Here is a 14465-nt window from a genome sequence, read left to right on the forward strand (position 1 = left end):
TATTTATCTTTTTTTCTTTTTTGTTTGTCTTTAGCTATTCATCATTTAATGACCCAAAAATTTGTGCTAGAAAAAGATGGAGGTTACCTTTGTCCTCCAGGACTTTCCTTAGCAAGGAAAAATACATAAACAAGCATTTGTCAGTGCCCAGTGAATGGGCCAAAAGGTGCCATTGGAGGAAGAGTAGAACATGCTGGGCTTAGTGATTTAAGAAGCCCTAGGTAGACTTCAGACAAGCCGAGAGCTAGAGGGTTTCATGAGCAATGAGGGCCTCAGTGCGGTGGATACAGTGAACTGAACAGTTGTACGCAATTGGTGGGTTCAGATAGAAGAGTGGTTTTCAAACTTTAGTGTGCATCAAAGTCATTTGGTGGGCTTGACAAAACATAGAGTGCTGGGCCACCCCCAAGCTTCTGATCCAGTCAGTCTGGAATTTGCATTTTGACCAAGTTCCCAGGTAATACTAAAATTGTTGGTCCAGAGACCACAGTTCAAATATCCTGGGTTGCCAAAGAATGGAAGCTCCTAGGGCTGGAAGGAAGGGTGAGCTCAGGGGAGCTTAAAGGAGACGCTGCCTAGTAGGTTTTGAACAGTGACTCAAAGTGTGCAGTCACTTCGGTAGCGGAGATGCGTCAAATGGGTTAGAGAAGACTAGACACTGAGAGACCAGTCTTAGAGGCTGTTACGTAGTGAAAACTAGTGGACTGAGAGATCCGAACTAGAGCAGCGACAGATGGATTGGAAAGAGCATATCAGTGCAGAAATTTCTGTGAATGAAGAACCTTTGGTATAGGAGGAGAAGCTGAAATGAGCTTTGGTCATCCTGTGGGAGAGTTTTTGCTTGTGTAGAGTCGTTTGTGCTGTTTGTGATGAACTTGTATGTGTGCACTATCTGAGAAGAAAGGAGGGGCTGGGGATGTGGCTCATGTGGTAGCCTGGCATGCGTGCGGCCCGGGTTCGATCCTATTAAAAATTCTCTCTCTCCCTCTCTCTCTCACTCTCTCTCTTTAAAAAAAAAAAAAAAAAAAGAAGAAGAAGAAAGGAGGGCATGTCACCATGAGAGTCAGGGGGGTATGGTCCTTGAGGGACCCACTTCAGGGCTTGTTTCAAGGCCTAGCATACATCCTGGACTCTGGAGTGAACCTATTTGAGCAGGAAAATTTGGCTTACTTGTCAGGCAACCTTGGGAGGGTTGTGTGTGGAGAGCGAAAGCCAGAAGATGCTCACCCTGGCCTTGGAACTTGGTGGCAGCCATCTGCTGTAGTTAGATGACCCTCTTTATGTTCATGATGTCTTTACAGGAGAATGCAGATTTCAAGCAGCCCCAGGCCTTGCCCATCCCCTACTTCTTGTTACCTTGTACCTTGAAAGTAGTAACCATTGTTTGCTTTTGAATAAACTTTACTGTATGCATTTAAGGTACATGACATGACATACAAATGGTGGAAAGGTTACTGCAGTGAAGCAAATTAACATAATCTTTATCTCAGATCATTGTCCCTTATTTTAGGGACAATAGTAGGTTAAATCTACTCATGTAGTAGAAATTCCAAATACAACATGATTATGTTAACTATATTGTTAATTATGATCCTAATATTTTACATTAGATTCCTACATTTGTTCATCTTGCATATAGTACTTTCAAATCCTCTGACCTACATCTCCCATTTCTTAACCTCTCTAAAACCCTACCCCTGGAAACCACTGTTTTATTCTCTCTATATATATGTTCCTCCCATTTTTTTTTTTTTAGATTCCACATTTGAATGAGATCATACAGTAGTTTTCTTTCTGTGCCTGGCTTATTTCACTTAGCATAATGTCTTCTGATTTCCTTTATGTCTTGGCAAATGTTGGGGTCTTTTTAAGGCTAAATAATATTCCATTATATATTTCAATAATATTTATACATATATACATAATACATACATATACCAGTTTCTTTATCCACTTGTCAACAAACACTTAGATTGTTTTCATATCTTGGTTATGGTGAATAATGTTGCAAGAAACAAGGATACAGATATCTTTATAAGGTTGTAATTTCATTTCCTTTGGGAATATTCCCAAAAGAAAGATTTCTGAATCATGTGAGACTAATCGGCTCCCCACTGAACCAAGAGGGCCACTTGCTGAGTTATTTGGTAGTTCTACCCTCTCTTTATTTCCTTCTTTCCTTCCTTCTTTCCTTCCTTCTTTCCTTCCTTTCTTCTCTCCCTCCTTCCTTCCTTCCTTCCTTCCTTCCTTCCTTCCTTCCTTCCTTCCTGTATGTGCTGAGGATTGAACTCAGTGCCTCATACATACTAAGCTCTACCACTGAGCTACTCCCTAGCCCTGACAGTTCCCTTTTTCTTTTGGAACCTCCATACTGTTATCCATAATGGCTGCCTGTCTACATCCCCACCACAGTGTATGAAGGCTCCCTTTTCTGCACACCCTCACTAACATGTGTTATCTGTTGACTTTTTGATAATAGTCCTTCTATCAAAAGTGAGGTGATATCTCATAAAGAAACCATCTTTTACCATAAAAACTCTGTATTTGGGTTTTATACTAATGGGTGCGCCCTTTATGTGGTCTTAATTTGTGAAGTTTCACTGCATTCTTTTGGGGCTTGTGTTTTGAACAGTTCAGAAGTCTTTTGGAAAAGTTTTCTACTCCACAAATTGAAAGAAATGTGTGTCCCCTCCCCAGAGGCAGTGGCCAAGTCAAGGAGAATGAGAGGGTGTGAAGAGTGAAGTGATATTTAGAATATTCACCCTTGGGAGAGCCGCAGAGCTGTTTCCACTGACTCTTGCCTGAGCTGATAGGTCAAACTTCTGAACTACCACTGGTCCAACACAGAGAACTTACTAGCCCTTCACTTCTAAAGGCACCTAGATGGGGTGAATTGGTGGGGTGGCATATCACAGCGCCTGTGTTTTTCAGGTGTGCTCACTTGGGATGGGCAGGGTGGTGCCCTTGAGGATGCTCCTCTGCCTGTCTCAGGCTCAGGGTGATGATTACACAGGGGAAACTGGGACCAACTAGACCCAGAGGACAAACAGTTGGGAACTTTATCATTTTACCTTCTGCTTCCAGTGGCATACTGCTGGGAGCTGAAGCCTGGGATGGGAGTAGACAGTGGACAGCACTGAAGGAGCCAGCAGTAGCTGAGGGAGATCTAGACTGAATTAGATTTCAGAATTCATGAGACTTAATCTAAATGGAAGCCAAAGGTGCTAACTCTTCCCCTCTGTGGGGGTTGTTTTGTGAATCCAAAAACCTTTCTAGTAAGGATTAATGTTCCAAACGTCTTCAGGATTCTTGCCCTGTGCCGATGCCACCAGATTTGGAATCATCCCTGGGACTCGGATCTATGGTCATTTTGCCAGGACAGGAGCATTAGTATATAGGGAAAAGCAAGGGGCCAATAAACTGGGCCCAGTGATGTATGCATGTAATCCCCTCCTGCTGAGCCAGGAGGAAAGCAAGTCCAAGGCTAGCCTGGGCAACTTAGCGATACGCTGTCACAAAATAAAAAAAAAATAAAAAGATCTAGGGATATAGCTCAGGGGTAAAGCACCCCTGGATTAAATTCCCAGTCCTGGAAGAAAAGAAAAGTGGGGTGGTACCAATAAGTAGAAATAAACTAAGATATAGTCCAGTATCAGCTGCTTTTAAGGCTTGGAGTAGTCTTTGTTTTTAGGAAAATTGAGACATCAGTGTTCTAAGAACATAGAGATTTGAACGTACAAAATTTGTAAAAACACATAAAGCCTTAGTAAAGTGGTGGTTGGTAAAGAGATTCCTGAGCTAAATATAAGAGCTTTGGCATAATAAGCAGGAGGCAGGGTCTTGTACTGTGCATTGGAGATTGAGTATGACTAAGAAATGGGAGAAGGAATATCCTGAGCCATGATGTGTTTGCCAAATTTAGTCTAAAATTGTAAGAATACATTGCAAGGGCAGCAAGTTTCCTAGTGTTCAGAAAACTACATTTGTCCCTCATTTCCTCTTGCTGTCACCATAGCAGCTTTCTTCATTCTCCAGCACCAATTGCCCCCGCACCAAGATGGCCAGCCAGCTGGTTTGCTGGGAAGCCAGCCATGCCAGGAACTGGTGGTACATAGCCTTCGGACCTTGGCTGAATATACAAACAGGAGCTTGGCTTTCACAAGCAGACCCCTAGATGACCTGCCAGGCTCATTATCCTGCCATGCAGGACATATTAATTCTTATTGTGGGATTTGTACTGGCCATGCTTACAAACAAACATGGATTTATGTATTGGTTATCCAGAGATTTTTATTTTGGCCCTCCCTTCATATGTCCTTCTCTAGATGTATAATTTCCAGTATGAAAAATACTGGACAAATTATTTCTAGAAAGTCAAAGGAAAAATGAATTTTTTAATATGGAGTCTCTGCAGCAGATGTACTGATATTCACTGTCCTTATACAGCTCAATCCATGGATAGCAATAAGGATGAGTTTATTCCTGTTTTGAGCTTATTCCTAAATTGTTGGAGTCAAAGCAACACAAAAGAGCAGGAGATTAAAAGATCCTTCTGTGAACATCTAGTGGATGTTATTTCTTCTGATTTCAGACATTGAAGCCAAAGTTTCCAATATAATATTATGATGAAAACCAGAGGGACATTCATAGTCTTATTAACCATTTAGATAAAATAGGTATTATTGGGCTGGGGTTGTAGCTCAGTTGTAGAGCGCTTGCCTCACATGCATGAGACCCTGGGTTTGATCCCCAGCACCACATAAAAATAAACAAATAAAAATAAAGATATTGTTTCCATCTACAACTAAAAAAAATTTCTTAAAAAAAATAGGTATTGGGCTGGGGATGTGGCTCAAGCGGTAGCGCGCTCGCCTGGCATGCGTGCGGCCCGGGTTCGATCCTCAGCACCACATACCAACAAAGATGTTGTGTCTGCCGAGAACTAAAAAATAAATATTAAAAATTCTCTCTCTTTCTCTCTCTCTCTCTCTCTCTCTCTCTCTCCTCTCTCACTCTCTCTTTAAAGAAAAATAGGTATTGTCAATACAGAACAATTATACCACGTCTTTTTAATAATTGTATGACACATTATTTGAAAGACTCGAGGTATAATTGAATGTAATCATTGAACTCCAGAAGAATGGATTGAGAAGGAGTTTTCCAGTTTTGAGTTATGCCATTCAAGCCAGTATAGAAAATGGTATGTCAAGCCAGGCGTGGTGGCACCCACCCATTATCCCAGCTACTCAGGGGGCTGAGGTAGGTGTCAAGGTCAGCCTGGGCAGTGTAGTAAGACCCTATCTCAGAATAAAAATAAAAATTGCTGAGGATGTAGCTCAGTGATAGTGTACTTGCCTAGTACATTCAAGGCCCTGGGTTCCATCTTCAGCCCTGCACAAAAAAAGAAAATGGTAAACCAGCTTAATGAGTTATGCATCTCCGGATGCTCCCAATCTATTGAAGCCTTGGCTGCTATCTGCACAAATGCAAACTGCAATATTGGCATACACATTTGGCCTTTATCTTGTTTCCTGGCAGAGAACTCCTATAATCCTTGGAATCTCTGAAGTGATAGGTGACTTTTTGTATGCTAATGAATTGACTTTATGCCTGGGAGTCCCTCAATAGCTTCAGAATGGAGGTTAGTCACTTAAAGATCCAGGCAGGATTAGAGAGTTGGGACTTTCAGTCTCACCTCCACCTTTGGGGAAAAGAGAGGGAGATTAAAGGTTAAATTGTCCCATGATTTAATCAATTGTGCCTTTGTAATGAAGCTTCCATAAAAATTCCCAAAGATGACCAGGTTCAGAGAACTTCCTGATAGTCCATTGGGAACAGGTTCCTGGAGATCAGTGCACCAAGAAGAGGCATAGAAATTCCACACTCCTTCCCAACTGCCCTGTGCACTTCATCTGTATTCTTTGTAAAAACCTTTAATAAACTAATAATAGTGTTTCCCTGAGTTTTGTAAGCCACTCTAGATAATTAATCAAACCCAAGCAAATGAATCAGATCCAATTTATAGCCAGTCTGTCAGAAGCACAGGTAAAATAACTTGGATCTTGTGATTGGGGCCTGAAGGAGGAGGACATTACTGGAGACTGCGTCCTCAACCTGTCATCTCTGACTCCATCTGCAGGCAGATAGCACCAGAGTTGAATTAGGGAACCCCCAGCTGGTGTCTGCTGGAGAACGGATTGGATTACTTGCTTGGTTTGTGGGGAACAACCCCACACATCTGTCAAAAGTGAGAAAGTCTAATGAGAGGAACTGAATTTGTTTGTTGTACTCAGATATTCTCTGGGTCTCAACCTAGCCCTTTCCAGAGTCCTAGTCCTTGTCTTTGGAGATAAAAAAAAAAAAAAAACCCACAAAGCTGATAGAACTGTCTTCTCTTTCTGTCAAGGAGGTATGATCTTTCTTTAGCTTCAGCTCACTTTGAGGGGAATTGAAATGAGGCTACATTGGTATTTTATGATTAGAAAAATGGTAGACAATTGACTGTGAATGCAGCCATAGGACATTTGCCAGATTCTATGTTTACACTCCAGTGAATAGGCACAGTGTATTCTACTTTCAGAATAGTTTTGCAAACTGTACACTAGATCAATGAAAGCAGAATTTTTTTCAGGTATGACATGAAAATGGAGTCGGTATGAGTTGAAACTTTTAAACAGGAAATTCAATTTCTAAATGAGCTGTATTAGGTATAATAGATATCTAGTGTGTCCATTTATGCAGGTGTCTTCTCTTTTAGTTACTAATGAAGGGCTACCCAATAAAAGGGCAGTTTTGCCATAGACGGTGGGCCTGGTAGGATGTGTTCAGTGAGCAAGTTCTCTTGGGCTTCTGTCCAGTTTGCGTGTTCAGGTAAAGTGGACAGCATTTACTTACCTCCTGTGCTGCTTAGACACATGCTATTGTGATTAGACCTGAAATGAGGACACCCTGGCCCTATGGTGCAGGCTAATCACATTGACAGGTTATTCTAACTTCGGGGTGATATCTGAGACTCTCCTCTCCAACAGTTGTTCAGCTGCCTTATCCTATGTCCATCAGAAGCTCCAAGGAATTTGAGGGATACCCCACAGTGCAGGAGATGTGTCATCCCAGAGAATAACCTGCCCCACTTGAACTTCAAAATGGTGAGGGAGGGCTATTTGAGAGTTGTAAAATGATATTTACATTATGATAATTATGCAAAACACAACAATACTATATTTGCATGTAAAGAAAAGTCTAACAACATGGATATGAAAGATGCATGTCAACTTCAGAAGAGACTTGAAGGGCCACTGGAGAGTGGGATTATAGATGGGCACAATAAATAAGTAAAGCCTTCAACTTTGTCATCTTTTGCTTTTTAAAAATCTGAAGCAAATATGGCAGAAATGTTTACACTCATCCTATCTAGGTGATAAGTACATTGTTGTCATTTTTTTTTCTGTATTTAAAAAATATTTTCTAGTAAACTTAGTCTTAACAAATGATTTTAGGGACTGTCATAGAGCACTTGTATAGCATGCATAGACCCTGGGTTTGAGCCCCCAGTACCACATATATTCTCTCTCTCTCTCTCTCTCTCTCTCTCTCACACACACACACATCACACACACACACACACACACACACACACACACACACACACTAAATAAAAAGGGAACTTTTTCTATTAGCAATGCTACAGGGCATGTTGTTGTTGTTTTTTTTTTTTTAAAAAAAGATAAAAACAAATGATTTTATTTTTTAAATCTAGAAAACAAGTTGTGACTACCAGAACATCAAAGGATCTTTATTACTTGCAATATCTAGGGATATATTTGTCACACTTAAAACCAGTTATCAGTCTTAAATTCAGTTTCTAAGTCTTTGGCTAAAGACAGGACATTGATCCAGAACTCTGGATCAGAGGCCTGGATTTTGAGTCCTAGTTTTGTTACTAATTTGTAATAGTGACTTTCTCATATGTTAACCTTCATTTTCTCATCTGTACAATTAGATAAACTCAGGCTCTTTTCAACATTGAAATTTTATAATTTACATATAAATTCATATTTGAGACACTGAATAGACTAGCAATTGGGTGCTCCTTTTTATAATAATTGTAGAGGTTAAAGGAATATATAGAATGAACATAGATATAGAAATAAGATTAAATGGATATACAGTGGAATCAGTCTTGAGTTTCAATTTTGCCCCTGCTCCATGCTACAGTGGGCCTCAGTTTCTGAAACACTCTCCTTTCCAGTTTCCTAAGATGGGAATCATAATAATTAGTACCTACCTTGACTGGGGATGAATCAGTGAGAGAACAGTGTTATTGTAGTTGTTGCAAATTGGTCACCAAACTTTTCTATTGGGACGAACACTAAAACATTCTCAAAACAGCTAATGGCAGTCATCTTCCAAAAAATGACACAATCACAATATGCCAATCTTTCTCTGAAGAAGCAATTAACTAGGTAGATATTTCTGGTCTAAATGATGTCAAGTTCTTTCATAACTATGCATTTAAAGTGACTTGGAAATAGTCCTCTCTCAAGACAGGACACCAACAAGATGATGATTCATAAATTGCTTCCAACTCTTAGATTTCCTTTCTTAGACATTGTTGGATGGGCTCCAATTGTTTACCTAGAATAAACTTGAAATAAGAATATTGGGAATACTCTTAATTTTTAATTTTCTTCTGTTGTACTTTTGCCATTAGTTTATACAGAAAGTACAAAAGCAGAACCAGATGACAGCAGGGGAAGAGGAATAGTTATTCCAAATTTGAATTTGCAAATCTCAAAGACAGGCTGTGTGCCATGGAAGAGGAATCTTGGACTGTCTCCTGTCTTGCCTGGTTACACAAGGCACAGCTAACGTGGCTGGACCTCTAGTTCTGTTGTCACAATACGTTTCTGGTGTATCCCAGGGGCCTGGTGAATGATATGTGTCTGCTGCTTATCAGCAAAAGATAGCAGAGGCCCTGCTCCTACTACCAGTGCTCCTAGAGATGTTTATCACCCGGACCCTGAGGACAGGAGTTGACCCATACCAAACACTTCAAAAATAATGTCAACACACCCAAGACTACAGCCTGCAAGGAATTTTCTGAGATAAGATTACAACTTTGTCCTTAAATGGTTGCCAAACAAGTCAGTAGATCCCCAAATGTTCCCTGAGCAGAGCTACCCTGTAGGTTATCCTTCATACCAGAGAATTTTAGGAGCTCAGTTTTTGTGCTGCTAAATGCAAATGCTCAGCTATTATTTTCCAAAGTATGCACAAAGCTCTAGTAAGACCTAAGAAAGTTCCAGCAGAGTGGAGGACCGGAAGCCTGAACTTGGAGACCATAATGTCAACTCATGGAATAAGCTGGAGACTGATCTCCATTGACAAAAGCATTTGTTCATCTTATGTCAGGATTTCATTTCTTCTCTTTTGGCTTTGTCTAAGCCAGAGGGCCTTCAAGGCCAGATTAGAGCTCTAGTGTGGGGCTAGGGCAAAGTCATTATAGGAAAAGATGACTCAATCTTAGAGTAGGTTTGAAAGGCCACTGTAATCATTTGTTTGAACATTTAGTCATGTGTTCAGTTTAAACACCAGTATGCAAACTGGCACTGTCAGGCACCCATGGGGTGAGGTAGAGCTTGTCAGGCATTGTCCTGAGACCAGGCTCTGGACAGGCATTCTCTAGAGACTACATTGGTGAAGCCCACATGGAGACAACACACCTTTAATTTGTCATCCTAACATTAATGAAATCATTTGCTTTGGCATGTCCCACATTCCTTCCTTTGTATTCCATGTGCTCAGCCCTCATGTGGACTTCTGGATTCTAAACCCTTCTTTCTGGGGCCATGTTTTTTATATATATATATATATATATATATATATATATATATATATATATATATATATATATATATATATATATATTGTCCAGATTCATTTTAAAAATGAAAAAACACCTTTTTATCATGTTCTCTCACATAGAGTCTCACAATAGGGTTCAGACTCCTCCATTTTTTTATTGAATCCTCACAAGTCTTTCCATCCAGATTCTTCTTCTTCATTCATTTTTTTTCATGTAATTGCATCCATTACATCTTATTTTATCTACCATAGGCTGGATGACTTGCTTTTCAGTTTTCCTAGCTCTGTGCTTTTGTTTTGGCTATCCTATTCCCTTTGGGAATACGCCCAACCCCTGCCACCCACCTTCTGTATGGCTGCATCTCTTCCAGGAAACCTTTTCAGACTAATCCCACCCTTACTGATCTGACCTGCCTCTGAACTCTGTCCAGGCAGACCCTCGCGATTAATCACATACTGCTCACATACTGCCGAGTGAATTTATCTTTATTTTGCCTTCTCTGTCTTGCTTTTTCATTCTCCGCCCTCCCCCTCACTTTGCCTTTCTGTATTATCATGTGTGGACGAATGTGTGAAGCAGACAGGACATCTCTGAAAATAAAATCTATGTCATATATTTGTAGAACACACAATCTGATCCGTGCTCCCTAACATTGTTATTGGTTAGTAATTCTTGCTTAGCATCTGGATTTGCAAACTGATACTCTCATGATGCTGTGCAGCTTCTGGAAGCCTTAGGAACCCAGCTTTCTCACACTAATAGAACCAAGAACAGCATCCCTAAACAATAGGAAGACATTGGAAGTGGGCTTAAAGAGCTTCCTTTGGAATAAAACTTAAAACTATTCTATAAGCCAAAATAGGTGGAATCTAATGCTAATCGCCTCAGAGTTTAAGGGGTTTTTTAGATGTCAAGAACTGGGGGGAAATTAAATGAGGTTTAATTTAAAACTTCCTGTATGCTCACATCTGCCCAGTACCTTTTCTAGCCCCTCTGTCCCACCACAACAGTGTGGCTTTTTCTGGACTTGTTCTACCTCCACCCTCATCCTGCCCCCACAACAGGGAGGTTGGAGAACTGGGTGAGGCACCAGCTTTAAGGGCCCAGGAAACACTAACAGGCATTCACAGCTCTCCCTGTTCCTATAAGCTGATGTTCCTAGGCAAATTGACTGGTTTCTCCAAGTCTGAAGTTTCCTCTTCTGTAAAATGAGGATAATAGAACTTCCTCATAGAGTTGTCCTGAGAGGGAAATCAGATAGCCCATGTAAAAGGCTTAAACCATTGCAAGTACATTATCACACTGAAAATAGTCAGCCCATGGCATAACAGCTTATAAACAATATGCTGATTTTTCCCATTTAAAAAAGACAAAACAAAACAAAGTCTCTTCATCTCCAATCACTATCCCTTTAAAACAAAACAACTCCCCACTCTGACTCCTTCCTCTCCCATTCTCTGGCACTCTCTCTAATCAGGCTTGAGCCCCTCCACTCCATTACAGCTGGGGTTTTTTGCAAACTCACCAATGACTTCCGTGTTGTTAAGTTGAAGACGTAATGCTCAGGTCAGTGCTCTTGACCTGGCAAGTAGCATTTGACACAGCAGATTTCTCCCTCCTCCACAAAACACTCACTGGGTCCAGTCTCCAGGAACACCCCCTCCTCTGCCATGACTGCCTCCTTGTCCTTCCATCTCCCTACTTCTGGCCTGGCCCTCCAGCTTCTTTTTTATCCCTATGGGTGACCCTTGATGACGTCACCCAGCCTCATGGCTTCTAACGCCATTTCTACACCAGCATCCAGCTTGCCAGCACTTTCTCCCCGAATCTCCAGACTTGTATCAAGCTGCTGCTCAGCTTCTCCACTCACATCTGGTACGGGCTTTCAGAGATGTCTGAAACTGATCTCCTGTCTATCTACCCTCCCCAAAACCTGTTCCTTCCATAGTCTTCCCCATTTCAGGAACCTATCCTAATAGTTGTTCAGGGTAAAACCCAAAGTTAACCTGACTCCTCTTTTTTCATTTATCATGCAGTTTGTCAGAAAACTCTCTCTGCCATGTCAAAATATATCCAGAATCTAATCCCTTCTAAGAAGCACTTGTTCAGCCCTCCTAGCAGCTACCAACATCCTCCAGCTGGAATAGTATGGCAGCCTCAGCCCCCCTCCCTGTTTCCACTGTCCTCAACCTATAGACACTAGACTGACCTTTTAAAATGTAAGGCAGACCACATCACTCTGGCTAGTATTCTGATGGTTTTCTCTCCAGGTAAAAGCCAAATGCATAATGCTGGCCACCCAGCCCCTTTGGCTCAGTACCTGCTGCTTCTCTTAAGTCCTTCTTATGCTGTCCCCCTCGTTCACTCTGCTGAAGCCACCGCCAGCACACCCTAGGTCCTGCCTCGGGACCTCTGTACTGGCTCTTCTGCCTGCCTGCCTGGAAAGCCCTCTGCCAGATGGCCACATGTTCACCTTCACTACCCTTAGGTCTGCACTCTACAGTCAAGTCCCAAGACTTTCCCTGACCAACTGTTTTATTTTTCAACATAGCTCTTCTCATGCTTTACATTTTACTTATTTTATTGTTGTCTTGGTCCATTGTTCTAACCAGAATGTAAGCTCCATGGAGGCAGGAGTTTTTATCTGCACAACACCTGGATGGTGCTTCACATGTTAAAAATCAAATGTCAGCCATTATTGCTGGTCCTCGCCTGGAGTCCATGGCTGGCCTTGACCTTCTGTCTTGTGCCCTAGCTTCCTGAGGATGGAGCTGTCTTACCCCCAGATCAGCATCCTCCTTAACTGCCTCTGATGTGGCTCTGTCTGTCTGTTCTTCCTCCTCAGATGCATACTCTCATTCCTCCAGCGAAAATGGAGGCAAATCTGAATCCGTGGCCAACTTGCAGGCTCAGCCTTCCCTGAACTCCATCCACAGTTCCCCTGGTCCCAAGCGCTCCACCAACACCCTGAAGAAGTGGCTCACCAGTCCTGTGCGTCGACTCAACAGTGGGAAAGCAGATGGAAACATTAAAAAACAGAAGAAAGTACGCGATGGTCGGAAAAGCTTCGACCTGGGCTCTCCCAAGCCTGGGGATGAGACCACCCCTCAGGGAGACAGCGCTGACGAGGTACTTAGGGGTCCCCAGAGCCCTCCATCTGGAAGGTACCACTGACATGCCTCCTGCACGGTTCTGTAATCTAGCCAGTCTCCAAGAGCTTGTCATCGTGAGCCTCAGTGACGAGTTCGATCTGTGACCCATTCATCAGAGAATAACCAATACCGGGCATATCCAGCAGCCAGAAACCACTTTGCCATATTTAGAGTTAGGGGCCTGGCCTGAGGGTGGCAGTTGGTCACCTGCCTTTACTGAGGACTACTCCAAAACTATCCAGACCTATTCAGACTAACAGTGAAAGAATGGAGACCATTTCATTATGAAAATAGAAGACTGAGCTGTGCCCAGGTGTCTGGAGCAGTGCCATGTGTAAAGGGAATAAACAATTCCAGGTTGCTGCAGAGGGGAGAGCTATGATGGAGGTGCGGCCAGCCTGGTCGCCACTCAGCCAGGAGCTTTGATGGGGCAGCCAGTGAGGGAGGATAAGTACCAGCTCTCATCACTGCCGAGGTTGAGAAGATCTTTCCGATGTGTAGCCATACTTCTTGTTGTAATTTTATGCCCTCTGCCATTTCTTCCTCTGGAAGTGACATAGGGCCTGGTGACATTTCAATTCAGCTCTACTAGCCCTTCATAAATTTTTAAAAAGTTGAGCTCTCTTGGCTTTTCTTTCAGCGTTCTCTTTTTCTGACTAATCAGTGAGATAGATTGTGAAGCGTTCTGAGGGGTTTTTTTTTTGGGGGGGGTGTATTTACCCCTATTTGGTTCTCACTGTCCTTTGAGATAGGCAGGGGTATCTACGTTACAGAGAAAGAAACTGCAGCTGCAAAGAAAGGCCTGTGTGTCCAGAGGAACCCTCCTGGTGTCTTATGTTTTTGTATGTCAAGTCTGAACCCTTGGTATCTTAGCTAACGCTGTTCTTTTGTTCTAGAAGAGCAAGAAAGGTTGGGGTGAAGATGAGCCAGACGAAGAGTCACACACACCCCTCCCTCCGCCCATGAAGATCTTTGACAACGACCCCACACAGGACGAGATGGTAGGACCTCTGGCTTCTCGGTGGAAAAAGTAATGCTTTATGCCCTGGACTTCATTCCGTGTGTGTGTGTGTGATGAGAGAATGATGTTCTCTCTCTCTTGTTATCTCTTACTCCACGCGAATCCACAGTGATAGCGATTCTAGGTGTCCTCTGCCCCAATCCTGGAGGTCTGGCTTCATTCTGGACAGGGTAGGGGTGTATGTAGAGTTCTTAAAATGGATATCTGCCTGGAATCTCATTCTGTTGATATAAGTTAATGGCTCTGTCTTTGGAAACAGCAGCTCTTAAAAGGAACTGTTTGTCCCCAGAAGGAATCTGTGGTGGTTCTAGGTAGCAACTATGTTATTATGCTTGACCATATGATCTGTTTTAGTTGTCTTTTCTATACCCAACTCTAAAATAGAATCATGGTGACTTCCAGTCAAGTCCTGTGCTATTAACATTCT

At 42.2% G+C, this 14465-nt stretch overlaps 1 protein-coding gene across 10 annotated transcripts in view; it reads left to right on the forward strand.

Annotated features, from left to right (window-relative positions):
* KALRN (kalirin RhoGEF kinase) overlaps positions 1-14465 on the forward strand; it is a 662170-nt gene that overhangs the window by 566957 nt on the left and 80748 nt on the right. For 7 of the 10 annotated variants that reach the window (XM_081301757.1, XM_081301753.1, XM_081301759.1 and 4 more), the window contains 2 exons: positions 12711-12994; positions 13914-14018. In XM_081301757.1, coding sequence (XP_081157883.1) covers positions 12711-12994; positions 13914-14018 — 389 coding nt within the window. The remainder of the gene's footprint in view (positions 1-12710; positions 12995-13913; positions 14019-14465) is intronic. The other 3 variants (XM_081301763.1, XM_081301755.1, XM_081301754.1) reach the window with 1 other exon arrangement.

The sequence above is a fragment of the Spermophilus citellus genome (genome assembly GCF_964194105.1).
Source record: "Spermophilus citellus genome assembly, chromosome: 7".
NCBI classification, from domain to species: Eukaryota; Metazoa; Chordata; class Mammalia; order Rodentia; family Sciuridae; genus Spermophilus; species Spermophilus citellus.